At 42.9% G+C, this 15,448-nt stretch overlaps 1 protein-coding gene across 1 annotated transcript in view; it reads left to right on the top strand.

Annotated features, from left to right (window-relative positions):
- XRN2 (5'-3' exoribonuclease 2) overlaps positions 1-15,448 on the top strand; it is a 48,089-nt gene that overhangs the window by 20,040 nt on the left and 12,601 nt on the right. The window contains exons 12-27 of the mRNA XM_083175918.1: positions 29-86; positions 1,217-1,324; positions 1,449-1,493; positions 1,593-1,724; positions 2,526-2,605; positions 4,197-4,332; positions 6,614-6,721; positions 6,921-7,010; positions 7,150-7,222; positions 8,253-8,336; positions 8,905-9,002; positions 10,512-10,591; positions 12,918-12,974; positions 13,074-13,142; positions 13,226-13,360; positions 14,601-14,740. Coding sequence (XP_083032044.1) covers positions 29-86; positions 1,217-1,324; positions 1,449-1,493; positions 1,593-1,724; positions 2,526-2,605; positions 4,197-4,332; positions 6,614-6,721; positions 6,921-7,010; positions 7,150-7,222; positions 8,253-8,336; positions 8,905-9,002; positions 10,512-10,591; positions 12,918-12,974; positions 13,074-13,142; positions 13,226-13,360; positions 14,601-14,740 — 1,493 coding nt within the window. The remainder of the gene's footprint in view (positions 1-28; positions 87-1,216; positions 1,325-1,448; positions 1,494-1,592; positions 1,725-2,525; positions 2,606-4,196; positions 4,333-6,613; positions 6,722-6,920; positions 7,011-7,149; positions 7,223-8,252; positions 8,337-8,904; positions 9,003-10,511; positions 10,592-12,917; positions 12,975-13,073; positions 13,143-13,225; positions 13,361-14,600; positions 14,741-15,448) is intronic.

Raw genomic sequence — 15,448 nt, 5'->3', positions numbered from 1 at the left:
TAATTTGTGTTTGGTTTTTTTACCACAGGGAGGGTGCTATTGACCGGCTTGTAAACATTTACAAGACTGTTGTGCAAAAGACTGGGGTGAGTACCTGTTTTATGGCTTGGTTTCCCTTCCTCGACGTGTTACACCTAAAACATTGATTTAACCTATATGATGTATACAGCCGGCCTTCCCAAGGCAAGAGATCAAATTGTTTCTATAAGTTAACAGCGGCACCACCGACTTGTGGCCACTGATTCTGTTGGAGTATTCCAGGCTATTACACGCCTAGGCTGTGTGAGTGCTGCTGCCATGTTGTGAGGCAGTGTATTTATGCAGTTCGGAAGTCACTGCTCCAGGACCATAGAAGTCTGACCACCATTGTGGCTTGGTCAAAAAACTAATTCTAATGAAATGCACCAGCAAAAGACCATTATAGAAGTAACCAACGAAGGGGGCGGTTCAGACCTGCTCGCACGGGTCCGATTTCGCACCTGGTCTCGATTGTGCCGGTTTGCGCATGCACAAACCCGGGAGAAAACTCCTTCGGCGAATTTCAGTAACTGAGCTGTTTGCTATCTGGTGGGTGGGAAGGAGCGGACGCAGGGGACCACCCAGAGTTTTGTGGGCATGCTCACAAAAAAAACCTCTGGGTGTACCCCTGCAAACGCATGCATGCCAATGCAGTCGGCTGATGTGACATGAGGTCAGCGCCTGCCCTTAATGCGCCAGATAGAGGGCATCTGGAAAAGAAAGTATAGACTTTTCAAGGCGAATGCTAGAGAAATCATTCGCTGGTGGGCGACCATCGAATGATTTCTTCTCCTTGCGTGCGAGTGGATGTATAAGCGTACACATCCACTCGCATGCTAGTACGGGAGTTCAGTTGATGGGGAGGCGTGGCTTTAGTGGGGCGGCATTTGGTCGTTCCTGGGAGGTGGCCTTTCCGCCGCATGGTGTTTCCCTGTCTGACCGGCGTGTTTTATAGTTTAAGAACCCAAATGCTTACATTGAAGTCCTTATTTAAATGGCAATTTAGGATGTTGTTCCATGGGAGCGCGCCTTGTTGACTATATTGAGCATACACACTAAGCATTATCTAAAACTATATAGCTCTCAAGGGGCAGAACGAGCTATATTGATATAAAATATTGCTTAGTGTGTGTGGTTTTTTTTTTGCTGTTGGCAGCTCTGAGGCTTGTTCCGATGGTTGCCTTTTCTTCTATTACAGGGCTATCTCACAGAGAGCGGGTTTGTGAACCTGGAAAGAGTGCAGATGATCATGCTTGCAGTCGGAGAAGTTGAAGATAGCATTTTCAAGAAAAGGAAGGAAGATGATGTAGGTTACAGTTTGTGAAAACGCTGGTGTTTCTTGGCTATTCCAATCTGTTTATCCCTTGCTGTATATTCTTAATAAGTAAAAACTTAATGCGTTTTTTGTTTTTCTTTTCCCCCCTTAAAAGGAGGGCTTTAAACGAAGGCTAAAAGAGAAGAAAAAGCGGATGAAGGTGAGCGCTTTGGTTTCTTATAAGGGCATTTGGGAAATACTGGGGTATGTTTTTTTTGAGACTTTCTGGACTATTTGTTTGCTGATTCTTTCTTGTTAGAGAGAACACAATCCAGCTTTTGTTCCCACTGGGCAGTTTGCACCTCGGGCATTAGGACGTGGAAACATGTCTGTCCCAGACTCAATCAGCAACCCGCGACAGGCCGCCTATGAAATGAGAATGCAGAATTCTGTAAGTAACAGATCTCATTCTTCAGGTCTCTGCTGTATATATAAAAAATCCCTTATGGATTATTATGTTGAAAGATTTTAAATGCTGCTCTGAAGATCAGAACAAGCTTTTAAACTGTTTTCAATAAATAAAACCTTTTGATGAGAGTTGAATGATTACTTTTGGACTATCCAAACAGGAAGTCCTGGGTATTGCTATGTGGCTGTTGTGAAAGATGGGAGGGGATTGTTACAATGACCTAGATTTTTTTTTTTTTTTTTATTTCTCGCTAGGTGTGTGTGTGTGTGTGTGTGTGTGTGTGTGTGTGTGTTTTCGGTGACGCCAAAATGTCCACTGCAAATACTCTATGTATAGAGTACCCATTTATTTTAGGTTAGTCAGTCCAATGTGTTATTTACCAAGAGTATTAATAGTGGTGGTTTTCCAGTTTCTAGTTGAAAGTTGTTTTATGTTGATCAGTTTCTATTGGTCTGGGCTCAGGCAAAATGGTGACCAAACTGAATGTGCAACACATGTCATTCGATGACAGTGGGTAGTGTATGGTTAAAGAGATGCCCATGCAGTGGGCCAAACAGAGCTGCAGATCGGTGTGGGAATTGTGCTGGAGATGATCAGCGGTCATTAGTAACTGTGGTGTCTATAGTGAACGGGATGTTGGATATGCTCGGGTAGGTTGGTTCTTTAATTCTCAGCTGAAATGTAAAAAGAATCTTATCCTGCAGTTTTCTATCCAAGATAGTCTTTGATCGCATGAGATTTTGTTTGTTTCGTTTATTATGGTATTAATCCGTCTTTCTTTAGAATTCTCAGGATGGCCAGTCAGGAACAAAAAGGAAAGCCAATGACAGTGACAGCGAGCCCGAGCCAGAAGATAATATCAGGTGAAGCCATTTGTGTCTGCAGCACTTTGTCAGCAAATTGCTGCATTTGGGTAGAGCCTAATGAATGCCATTTAGCTTATGGCGGCAGTGCCTTTGGATAATTTTCTATGATCTTTTTATGAAGGGTAACAATATTCAGCAAATTCCAGCGAGATGCACAAGCTAAAGCTGTTAAATCCAAGTATCTGCATTAGTATGCACGCTGGCTTGCTTTCTTTAAGCCACTCTTTCCTTTGAGACCATGCACTGCATTGGTTAGACATTAAATGATTTTGATTTGATTATGTGATCTGAATACCAGTGTCTTCCTGATGAATATTTAACCCTTAAACTTGGTTGCTTCAAGTGTGTCACATTAACTGATTTCAATGGGGCATCTGTTTTGCATTCCAATTGTGCTACTTTGATCTGTAGTGTGTAAAATCGTACTTCAAAAATATATAATTGTGCAGGTGTCTCATTAACGCCTAGTACACAATTTCTGTGGACATTTTAGTTATACTTGGACTTTTTTATTTTTTTACATTTGTTTTCCCTTTGATGTGACAAAGTAAATGTATGAATACATTAGCACCAAAATGCTTCATAACAGTCAATGTTGGAGATGTAACATTTTTCAAGCTATTTACAGCATTATGTATTTTGGAATAACCATGGCCGCTGTGTGACATAATTTTGGTTTGGGATTCAGTAAAGGCCAGCTTCTCTTTGGTGTGTCATTCAGCCTATGCATTGCTAATGGCTGTTGTGGCTTTGATGTACAGCCAGGGCCGTAGATGGCAGCGCTGAGCACCAGTACTGCATGTGGGCGTGGCCTAAGGTGGTGTGACCATGCCCCCTAGGTAAAGAGCTTGGCCGCTCCACTGGGGGGTGCCAATTAGAACAAAGAGGAAGGGGCGGGGTTGGTGAGAATGGGGTAGGCATTTTACCTAGTTTAATCTGGGAAGTAGGTCCCCCTCTTTAGCTGCTGCCATCTTCCCAGTGCTGTTCGTGAAGATGGTGCATGTGCAATAAAGAGCTTAGACAGTCCCAGTGCCAGAGTTTTTGCTTTCGCTATGCAGTATCTTCCCAAAGCCTTCTCTTTTAGCTAGGGTCTATAGCACTTTGTTGTGACTCGCTGAGATGTGTATGCGCGTTACGTTTCCGCTAGAATCTGTTAAGAACTCAGCTGTTATGTTGTAGTTTAGGCTTTTGCATGATTAGTGTGTAATGGTTGGTCACCCATTGTGTTTGAATCTTGGCATATTGTTGACTTCTTCTCATATGATGAGATTGGTGAAACGCCATAAAACAGTCTAACTGTCCAGATGCATTCCGCTGCAGTGATGCAATGCGTGCACAAGACATTGTACAAACTCTTGTAGTAAGTAGCTCTCGTACAATGATTAGTGTATGAAGAAGCTCTGCATGCCTTTTGTGTACAACAACAAATGCAGGAATCCAATCCTCCTAAATTAGCCCCACTGCTTACTGATTTACCGTCTAGAAGAATATATACCCTTTTTTTTATTTATTTTTTTTAACCATCTGAGTTATAAACTGGCAATATTAAATTGGGTATTAATTGTGGATGCTCTGGTTTCCTCTGCAGATTGTGGGAAGATGGATGGAAGCAGCGTTACTACAAAAACAAATTTGATGTCGATACCTCTGATGAGAAGTTTCGCCGCAAAGTGGTTAAGTCGTATGTTGAAGGTCTCTGCTGGGTCCTGCGATACTACTACCAGGTACATGCTGCATGCTGTGACGTGATTGGTCAGAAGCCGATTTAATATTTTCCTTTGTACGGTGCTGCAAAACACTTGTGGCGCCTTCTAAAAAATAGTCATTCATAATGAATAGAGGGGAAAAACGTTAAATATGTCATTCAATATTTACTGTCAAAGTAAATATCCATGCTACTGTGCCATACTGTGAAGTTACTTGGAAACTGATGAAAAGCTTTTCAGAATCTCCTGCCTGTCTGACAACTCTAATAGGTACTCTTTACCTAGAAGGGCGCCCATCGCGGTGATCGCGGGCAGTACATTATCGGGCGCGACGCGATGGCCGCGATCACCGCGATTTCCCATAGGGGTCAATGTTAAATTTAGTGGTGACCGCGATTTTACATTCAATGCTTCAATGGCCGCGATTTGGACATAGTAATCAATGTTAAATGGGCTACAGAGCCCAAATAGGCACAATTAACCCTTAAATGTCCCCCCAATTTTTTAACGCCACCCCACGATCCACGTCAACCCGAAGCGTGGCGAGCGGCGGCGGTACGCATCCTCCGACCTTTTCATGCCCTACTATCCACGTCGGCGTGGAGTTGAGAATAGAATAGTGTGGCGAGCCCCGCGGATACCTTCACAGTTATACGCGTCCCCTCGCGGGCTTCACAGGTGTCCGTGGCGACGCGGACACCTGTGAAGTCCGCGAAGGGACGCGTTTACCTGTGAAGGTATCCGCGTCCCCTCGCTGCGCTCGCCACGCTTCGGGCCTCGGTGGCTCGCTGCGCTCGCCACACTATTCTATTCTCAACTCCACGCCGACGTGGATAGTAGGGCATGAAAAGGTCGGAGGATGCGTACCGCCGCCCCTCGCGGGCTCGCTGCGCTCGCCACGCTTCGGGTTGACGTGGATCGTGGGGTGGCGTTAAAAAATTGGGGGGACATTTAAGGGTTAATTGTGCCTATTTGGGCTCTGTAGCCCATTTAACATTGATTCCTATGTCCAAATCGCGGGCATTGAGGCATTTTACATTAAAATCGCGGTCAATCAGCCTTTTTAACATTGTTCCCTATGGGAAAATCGCGGTCATCGTGGGCACCCGATTTTTATGTACCCGCGATGACCGCGATTTTTTACCCCCGACGCCCGTGATTCCAATCGCGGGCGCCGTTCTAGGTAAAGAGTACCCTCTAATATTTCCCAGTATAGAGCAAATGTACAAACCAAGGTCTGCTATTGAGTAGTTATATGTGGTGAGTAAATTGTAGGCTCAAGCAAGTTTGCTTACATGTAGGTAACGGTTGTCACATCCTAAAGGCTGCGTGGTGAGCTGCAGCCCCAGCTTCCCTTGACAATTGGTTGTAGGCATCCAGGTCCCTCCTGGCCTGGATAGTGTCCTCCATGGGCTCCTGCATGCAGCAAGCCTGCTGTCTGAGGTAGTCTACAGGATAGAACTCACAATGTGTGAGTATCACCCTTGCCTGGTTAGAGGGGCACATCACCACTGATATATGATGGGGGCAACAAGGCTGCAGCCACGAGTCAGTGTGGCTAGCAGGAAAGGTGTGCAGAGCCTTTTGTGAGGGAGAAATGAAATCAAATGGCAAGATATGCTGGTGGGCAGGGAGTGTAGGAGGCCTTATGCACTGATTGGCTGAGTAATGCAGCCCACACACGCACCGATTCCAGCGTGCGTTGTGGGCTTAACTAGCACACACAGCATCGCATCGTATGCCTTGTGCATACGATGTTCATGCGATGCTGTGCTAGAAAAAGCTGGTTCAAAAAAGTATGTGCAGCACATACTTTTTGTACTGTGCGATGAGGTGCCGCGGGAGCGCGCACCCCATTGTACAGCATCGCACCGGTGCGTGTGTGGCCTGCATAACACTGCTGGATTGTTTTTAGCCACGGTTCACACAGATCATAGAATTCCTGCAGGACCCGCTCATTTTTCAAAATGGACCCTCAGTGCCTGTAGTGCATAAAATGTGCTATAGCACCATGCGTTCAGTTACCTTCAAACACCTGTTGGTATGGAGTTTGTTCTCCACCTGTTTGGGTGGGTTTACTCAAAATTTTAAAACCTACTGGGAAGTTGGCTTCTGACCAAATTAACCTTGGTCACATGTGTCTGTTGCAGAAAATCTCTAGATTATAAGCTCCATAGGGGCAGGTGCCGATGTGAAAAGCCCTGCGCAATGTGTGTGCGTTATATAAATAAGTGTTGACTGAACAATGAATTGTAAGGTGCTGTCTCCATCTGAAAATTGTATTTCCTGTTTTGTACAGGGGTGTGCTTCTTGGAAATGGTTCTTCCCGTTTCACTATGCTCCCTTTGCTTCTGACTTCGAAAATATTACAGAGCTCTTTTCCGAATTTGAAACAAACACCAAACCAGTAAGTGACCAAAAAAGAGATTGTTTTAGGTTCATTCAGTTGCATTTTTTTTTTTTTTGTAATTTACAAAGCCCTAATTCTTCGGTGTTGTGTGTGTGTGTGTGTGTGTGTGTGTGTTTTTTTTTATTTTTTTTCCAAGTTGGTTTCAGTGGACTAGTACACAATATTGAATGCTAACACCAATATTTTGCCCTTGCAGTTTAAACCACTAGAACAGCTGATGAGTGTGTTCCCTGCTGCTAGTGGCAACTTTCTACCTTGCACATGGAGGAAACTCATGAGTGACACGGTGAGTTGCTGTTTCTTCTTCTTCTCTTTTTTTTTTTCCCCCCCAATAGTTTATTTACTTTTCTTACTTTGTGTTGTAGAGGGTTTAACATGCAGCAATTTGTCCATACTTCAAATATATGTTTTTTATTTTTTTTCAGGACTCTAGCATAATTGACTTCTACCCTGATGATTTTGCTATTGATTTAAATGGAAAAAAATATGCTTGGCAAGGTAAAGGCAACAAACCGAATAACACATTTGTGTTCCGCTATAAATAATTTACTCCTAGACTTATTACACAATGAATTGAAGATTAGATGTAAAATATGTATCCGCTTATTTCTGGGTCCTAGGGGGGAAATTTACTATGATCGCTTCGGTACGCCAACTGTAATCAAAGCAGAAATGAAAGCTAATCAGGCTTACTCAGCAGTCCTTTCAAAGCCTTCGGTGGCTTGGACATGCCACTCCTTAGTAATTCTTCCCAATAATGTGGTTTGTCAAATGAATCCCTTGGAATGTTTCAGTGATAAAACGGTCAATGAAGGTGATAAAATACCACCTGCGCGTGAAGATCACTTGGTAAAATCAATGTATGGTTTCAAATTGAAACCTGTGAATTACATGAAAAGACTGCATGAAGGCACAACTGCTTTTATACATGCATGTCTCCAACCCCCCTCTGAATTATGATCTCATTATTTGCAGACAATGGGGGGGTATTCAATTCTGGACAAAATTTTGGTCAGTTTTCGCCTTTTTTTGGGCGAATTCGATTGGCCTATTCAATCTCAGTGCTGATTTTTTCGCCTTGGCAAAAACCGCAGGTATCGACGATATTGCTGCAAATTCATGTGGTTTCAGGGAATTCTATGCCATTTCGGGCGTAAACCCCCCCCCCTCGAAAAAGTGAAAAGGCATTGGCAAAAACTGGCAAAATGCCCATTATTGAATACTGAAAAACTGCTGTTTTACTGCCTTGCGAAAATTTCGGCCTGGATTGAATACCACTCAATGACTTTATTCCTGGTATTTTTTTTACTTATTTTTATATCTACTTTTGTCTACACTCCATCTATAAAGGCACTCATTAACATTAGTTCAGGTCTTTGTGAATGCCCGGTAAGAACGTAATTGTAGAAAGTTACCACTTCCCTCTTTAGACTTTGTGAAGTTGGCCTGCATTGTTTCCACCTTATCAGTCTCCTTGCGTTCTCTCCTCGCCTTCTCTAGCTAATTGATTGCTTCCTCTCCCCTACAGGTGTTGCTCTGTTGCCGTTTGTTGATGAGCGCCGACTAAGAGCGGCTTTGGAAGAGGTTTACCCTGACCTCACTCCTGATGAAAGTAAAGTGATGATATTCGGCTGTGTTGTCTGTCTAATCACTTAGGTTTTTAGCATTAGCGTACTTGTCTTTCATGCTCTGCTTGGCTGCAAATGAACAAAATATATAATGGATGACTGCTATTGATTTGTCTCTAAAAAAAAATCTGTAACCTTTCGCTTCATAGATGATTTAATTGCAGTAAATTGAATGATCCTTGATACACAGAATGGAGCCTTGACAGATGCAAAGCAGAATAGAACCACCTTGCATTAAAACTTGTTAATTAAACTCTCATTTGCAGGTTTCTTGTGTGACTCAAATGATCTGTTTTCACAGGAAAGCCTTTTTCTGAGTATCTATATAAACGGCAAACGCCAAACAATTAGAGTGGGCATTTTGGCAGCATAATTAAGTTTTTTTTTATTTTAAATTGCTTTATGAAAGCAGAAATCACATGCAGGAATGAATCGGCTTGTGTTTGGATGATACGTTAATGAACTTAATGGCAGCTTTTGCAAAATAAATAACACTGGTTGTTCAACACTCGGTCATTTGTGGTAAGTGCTGTTTCTTCTTCTTTGTGTCAGTGAGAAGAAATAGTCTTGGAGGTGATCATCTGTTTGTTGGGAAGAACCATCCCCTAAATGAATTCATACATGAGCTTTACAAGTCCAGTACTAAAGAGGTATGTCCGCTTCATTACCGTTTATGGAAAACTGACCTGCATCTTATACCACTTTTACACGCCACAAAAACCCGGGTTTTTTCCTTGTGTACCGGGGTCAGCGGCATTGGAAAAGGGGTCAACAACCAGTGCCCCTTTACACGGGACTTCTACCCAGGTCCTGACCAGGTTAGAACACGGGCAAGACCTGGGTAGAGGGCAGTGTAGATGGGTACGCCAGGTCAGTCCAGTTTGACGATCACCGGTCCTGGCACTGCCTCAGTTTACACTGCGGGTAGCCACTGTGCAACTGTGCAAATCCCGGATCCAACCTGGCTTGGATCCCTGTTCCAAATGTCAGGTCGGATCCAGGATTTGGGTGTAAGTGTCCGCTTTACACTTTGGAGTTGAACGTTTCCATATGAATGGTTTTATGTTTTATTGATTTATTATTTTTATCATGAGAATTTGCCTTTTTAAGAGGTGCAATGATTTAAGACACTCCAAAAAGTTAGATATGACACTAGCTAGTGGTGAAGATGTTTTATTTAATAAAATATAATTGTCTGATTTTGAAGCAATGTATTGTTTTGACCTTTGGCTAGTTGACAATATTCGTCTAGACTGCATGTTTCCTGCCATTTTTTGGAAGATCCCTTAATGTTGCCAATGCCCCCTACACATGTAGCAATGTTTGCCTATTTTCTAAGTGGGCTGACTACATTTGACTAAATTGCTTAGAAATTAATCACTGATCACGTAGTGTGTACAGCCCATAACTATGGCGATGTGCCATCGCTGGCTTAGATATTTAGTGGACGAAATATCTGAGATTGCCTAGCAATTGCTCATAGGCAAACATCAGGTGGGCACATATCGCTGGTGTATAGCGTTGTGTTCGGAGAAATCTGTACTAACCTAGATTACAGAAAAGTCTCCCCATGTGTAGGGGGCATAGCATTAGTCTTGATGCACACCCAATCTTTTGCTGCTGAACAGCAATAGGTCCTGGAAAGCTGCATCTGATTTTGTGCACTGTATAAGCTTTTGTATATAGCTGCCGCATTTGTTATAGGGTTCAGTGCGGCCCCCGACCCTACTGCCTTATGGTGGGTTTACTTAAGCTTGTGCTGGTCCTTAGACACCCAGGGCGAGATGCCCTAAGCTTCAAAAGTGATCAAATGGAGTGATAAACAGCCAATCAGCTCCTACCTGCAATGTCAGGCAGGAGCTGATTGGTTGTTCACTCTATTTGATCACTTTTGAAGCTTTGTGCATCTGGACACCAGTCTGCTGCCATTCTTTCCCAATAGACTGTGTGTACTGGCTGCTACAGTGATCTTGTACAGGTCTGTTGGGTAACGGTTGCTGGTCTCTTCCACGGCAGCCCTACAGAACTACTGTCTGAGAGCGCATGAAGCTTTAGGTAAAGACCTTTCTCAATGGAAGAAACAATTACAGATCCCTTATAAGGGTAACTTTAGGCCCCGGTGTTTCAATTACATTATTGCTATTTACCGCTTTCCATAGCCTACTGATATACCACCAGAGCTGTGCCACGGGATTCAAGGACTACTTGAAACTGATGAAGGAGCAGTTCTACCAAACCAGTAAGAATAATTAGTGTCTGTTTCTTCGTAAAATGCCACTTATTCCACAATGGTCACGTTGTAGGCATCTGTGCATGGTCTTAGTCATAATTACATTTTTCTTGCCAGAGTTTTAAACTAGTTATCTAAATGAGATTTTCTAGTGCAACCAATATTGGCCAAATTCCGTCATGCCAGCTACAGGTTGAACGCAGATGATCTGGTATCGATTTTTGCCAGGTTATCTGTGGTATCTGCATGTAGGGAGCTCCTCTGCAGCGCATTTGTTAAGCTGTAGTACTTTCCCTATCTGTAAATGTTTATATCAACACTTAACACCTTCATTCACTTGCCCTCAATTTGACGCTGTAAAAAATGAACGATCGGCTGAATATATAAAAAAAGGCATGTCCAAACTATGGCCCTCCAGCTGTTTTGAAACTACACATCCCAGCATGCCTTGCCATAGTTTTAGCATTCCTTAATAGCAAAACTGTGGCAAGGCCTGATGGGACTTGTAGTTTCACAAAAGCTGGAGGACCATAGTTTGGACAGAGGGCGTACCTGAGATGTTGGCTCTGACAGATTAGCACGTTGTTGTACATGCGCGTTACACTGACCGTCCATGTACAGCAGTAATTGTCAGGAAGGGTTCTGGGGGAAAGACTCTTCTGGACATTTTTGAATGACCACATCAATTCCTCACATCTAAAGGCCCATGAGCTGAAAGTCGCTCAAAGCTGCCCTGTGATGAGCGGTGAGCGCTGCTGCGCGCTCCCACAACATCGCCGGGAAAGCAGTTCATCTGCTGGTTATACCAGCAGATGAGCGGCTTTCAGGGAGGGCTTTGCATAGCGCTCCACTATGCAACGCCGTCGGCGCCAGGCAGGGGGAAAGCTGCTCAGTGTATATGCACTGAGCGGCTTTCCCCGCAGTGATGAACACTATCGTCGCTGTCCATACACGCTGGGCACTCTGTACGTTACATTTGCCACACCTGCAGTGCACGTGGTTTTGTCAATTAGCAAACCAAATGTGCTTTGCAAACCAACATGAATCGGGCCCTAAGTGTGCCTTCAGACCCAAGGTTGGGAAACGCTGCCATCTTCAGATAGCATTAGCTGCTGAGGTGGTCGAACTCAGATATACTATGCTTTGGAAACCGACTTATTCCGAACTGCTTTGCAGCACCAATAGAAACATGGACGCAGGGGCTTCTGTCGGAACTGCAGATCAGCTAAAAATCTCCAATGTCTTCAGTTTTCATTCCATAATGCCTTTCATGCCCCTTTCCCACTGCAGCCTTAAAACGGTATATTGCCGATTTTTGAGGGCAAAATACCGTTTAAGGCTGCAGTGGGAAAGCGCCAGAGTTGAAATACCGTTTAAAGTTAAACGGTATTTCAACCTGTTTTCCAAGCAGGGTTTTAGCCGGTGATCTACCGTTTAAGAGGCAATGGGAATGAATCTTAAACGGTTTTACCAGCAGATGCAGCGAGGATGGCTCATATTTGAGCCATCCTCGCTGAATGTGTATACAGCAGCCGGGCTGAAATATGCACGGCTTTCAGTCCAGCTGTCTGCTCCCTCCCTTGTCACCCCCCTCCCCGCCCGCAGCGTCATATACTCACCGCTGCTCACCGGCGCCGTCCCGCTGTCACTCACCGCCCGGCAGTCCTGCTCCCCCTCCCGGCCTGCTTGCCCCGCCTTCCCGCCTGCTGAACACGGAGACCTGCTGAACACGGAGATTATTTATCAGCCAGTAATATATACATTGCTGGCACAGGCCAGCAATGTATATATAATTGGTACCACTGCACACCAATGATTAATTATCAGCCAGTAATATATACATTGCTGACACAGGCCAGCAATGTATATATTACTAGCACCACTGCACACCAATGATTATTTATCAGCCAGTAATATATACATTGCTGGCACAGGCCAGCAATGTATATATTACTAGCACCACTGCACACCAATTCTGTAAAAACGTTTTGAAGAGCTAAAACGTTTTACCTGCAATGGGAATGGTACTTAAATGGCATTTAAAACTGTAATCTGCTGCAGTGGGAATGCTAAATACAGTTTAAGATTACCTGTAACTTAAAACGGGTCTGCAGTGGGAAAGCAGCATCAGTTATACTTAATTACGGGCATTCTGTAAACAGGGTCTTTTTCAGGGGATATGACAAGTAGTGGGGTCAGATAGCGCGGTTACAATATCATATATCCAAACTTTACCACTGCAAATCCTGTAATGCATGATTAACCTGATGAGGTTGGATGTCATATTTGTTCCGTATGTATCGTTTTTTATTTATTTTTTGTTTTGCCATTTTAGGGTTGTGGAGTCTCCAGTCCCTATGTTGCGAGATTTGTCTCAGAATTTTGCTATTAGGTACGTAGATTACAGAACATATTGCTCATGCTTTCTGTGTACAAAAGTCCAATCTTGTCACCTTTATCTGAGGTGTAATATAAAATTTTTTTTTTTTAGCATCAAATTTAAAGACCCGCAATTTGCAGAAGGTTATGTTTTCAAAGCTGTGGTTTTACAAGGCGCCAAGTAAGTAACTGTTTTTCTCATGGAACAATAGAAGTAGAAGAATTGCTATTTTGTATTTAATTTTTTTTCCCCCCGCACATTAGAAAACCAGCTATAACATTAAAACCTGGAGATTGGGAGAGAACAAATAACAATGGCAGGCCATGGAGGCCACATACTGGCTTTAACCAAAACAGGAAAGCTGTTCACTTGGATCAGTCTGCTTTTAGAACTTTAGGGTAAGTAGTTTTGCTTCCGTCTCCCAGGTTCTAGACTAAGGTGACCTAGCTGTGATTTTTATAGACCTGGCAGCAGTCCATTTTTTTATTTTAACAAACCGTATATACATGCGTGTCAGGCCAAACTGCATACTAATAGTGGATACACATGGTGCGATTTTTGCTTGTGATTTGATCTGAATCAATTGATCTGAATCGAATTATACGCAAAATGCATTTGATTTGACTATATAGTACAGATCTGTACTATATAGTCTTGCCTGACAAGACTACTTTTCTATTTGATCTACACTAAACGTTAAGAGCACATTGGGATCGTATCTGCGTCGAATGTCGAAAAACCATTCGACTTTCGATTCAATTTTCTGTTTGATTTTGCTTCTAGAAGAAAAATCGAATAGAAAAATAGTACCTACCTCACCGTGTGTACTCTATAACTCATGCGTGGCCTAATCTGTGCTGTCATTGGCAGTGCACTCTTGCACAGGTTCCAGTTGGAACAATGATCATAATCCGATCCCAATCTGACCATGACTGACTGACTGGTTTATTTTGATGTTCTATAACCTGTATGACATTATGAGTACACCGATAATGCAAGAGACACTACACTCCTTAAGGGAGATATTCAATCCCTACCGATATTTCCTAAAGTCAGAAATATCTGCAGATTTCACTTATAATAGATGAAATTCACATTCGACCTATAAAAAAAAAAATTTCTACTTAAAAAAATAAATAAATAAAGAAATGAAATATTTTCCAAAAGTTAGAATAGACGCAGATTGTCAAATCCACGTTTTAAAACAGAAAAGGCCACAAATTCATAAATTAAGCGGCCGTTTCCACCAATGCAGATTTTGCTGGTTCGGGAGCAGAATCTGGAGGGGCCACAAACTGCCGGTATTAATTAGGTCCTGGCCGGTTTTTCTGACTATTGGAGAGATGAGCCAGGATTGAATTCAGGTTCTATAACTTGTACTATTGGAGTCGTTTTCTCCAAGTCGATTTCATGAGTTTTCCGTTGCATTCTCTTAAATCGTCGGCTAAATTGCAGTTCTTAATCTCCTCTGCTTTTATCACTCTTCGAGGCTTGGTACATCTGCCCCTGTGTCTCTTCCCCTGTATTGCCTTTAGCCATACCTTGTTATGACAGTGTTGTGGAATACAGTTTATCTGCAGACTTCTGTATGCCTGATTTTATTTTATTTTTTTCTTAACCCTTCTATTCCATTTCTAGCCATGCCATGTCACACAGCAGAGGAGGAGGTTCAGGAGGGGGATATTACAGCAACGTCCCACCACAAAGATCTTATAATCCTGTCAATGCGTACAGATCTTCTAACCACAGCCAGCCACCCTTTGCTAGTCTGCTGCAAAGTAAGTTTGGAAGTTCTTTTCCATGCAGTAAACTGAATCTTACATGTGTTTAGCAACGTTTATATGTAAAGTACACACAAGCAGTTTTGTGCAGTAGCGGAACAGAGCCGCTTTCCATACTCTTAGAGCATAGCTAAATGTAATGACTCCCTACAAACTATTGTAGTCAACAGACAATACTGATCTCATAATGATATGGTGGGTAGAAGCCATTTTGTGTCTTGAACAAGTATGCATGAGATTGTTTTTTTTTTTTTTTTTTTTTTTTTTTTTGTGATTTCCTAGAGTTAAAAATTGGTACACAATATTGGTACTTCCTCCTTACAGCATTACTACAAGAAAACTGAAGGAATATAGTGGTGCACAAACCACCTATTTGTAGTCTTTTAGCTGTGCTCGGTCACGTGGGTGGCTGTTTCTTGTATAATGGGTATCTGGTCCCTGTGTCGACAATGTCTAGGTCTGGGGTAGCCAACTCCAGTCCTCAAGAGCTACCAACAGTTGATTTTTTCCAGATTCACATTTTCCAGACAACCTAGCTGCTGCACAGCTGCACTCATTAATCACTGACACATTTTAAAAGACACAGATGGAGCTAATTAGCTCATTTGTGATTCTGTGAGGAGACCTGCAAAACATGCACTGTTGGTAGCTCTCGAGGACTAGGGTTGGCTACCCCAGACCTAGTGTATGTTTACCATACTTAGC

The sequence above is a fragment of the Crinia signifera genome, chromosome 3 (genome assembly GCF_055691185.1).
Source record: "Crinia signifera chromosome 3, ASM5569118v1, whole genome shotgun sequence".
Lineage (NCBI taxonomy): Eukaryota > Metazoa > Chordata > Amphibia > Anura > Myobatrachidae > Crinia > Crinia signifera.
Note: the sequence above shows the minus strand (reverse complement) of the source record. Positions and strands in the feature narration are given on the sequence as shown.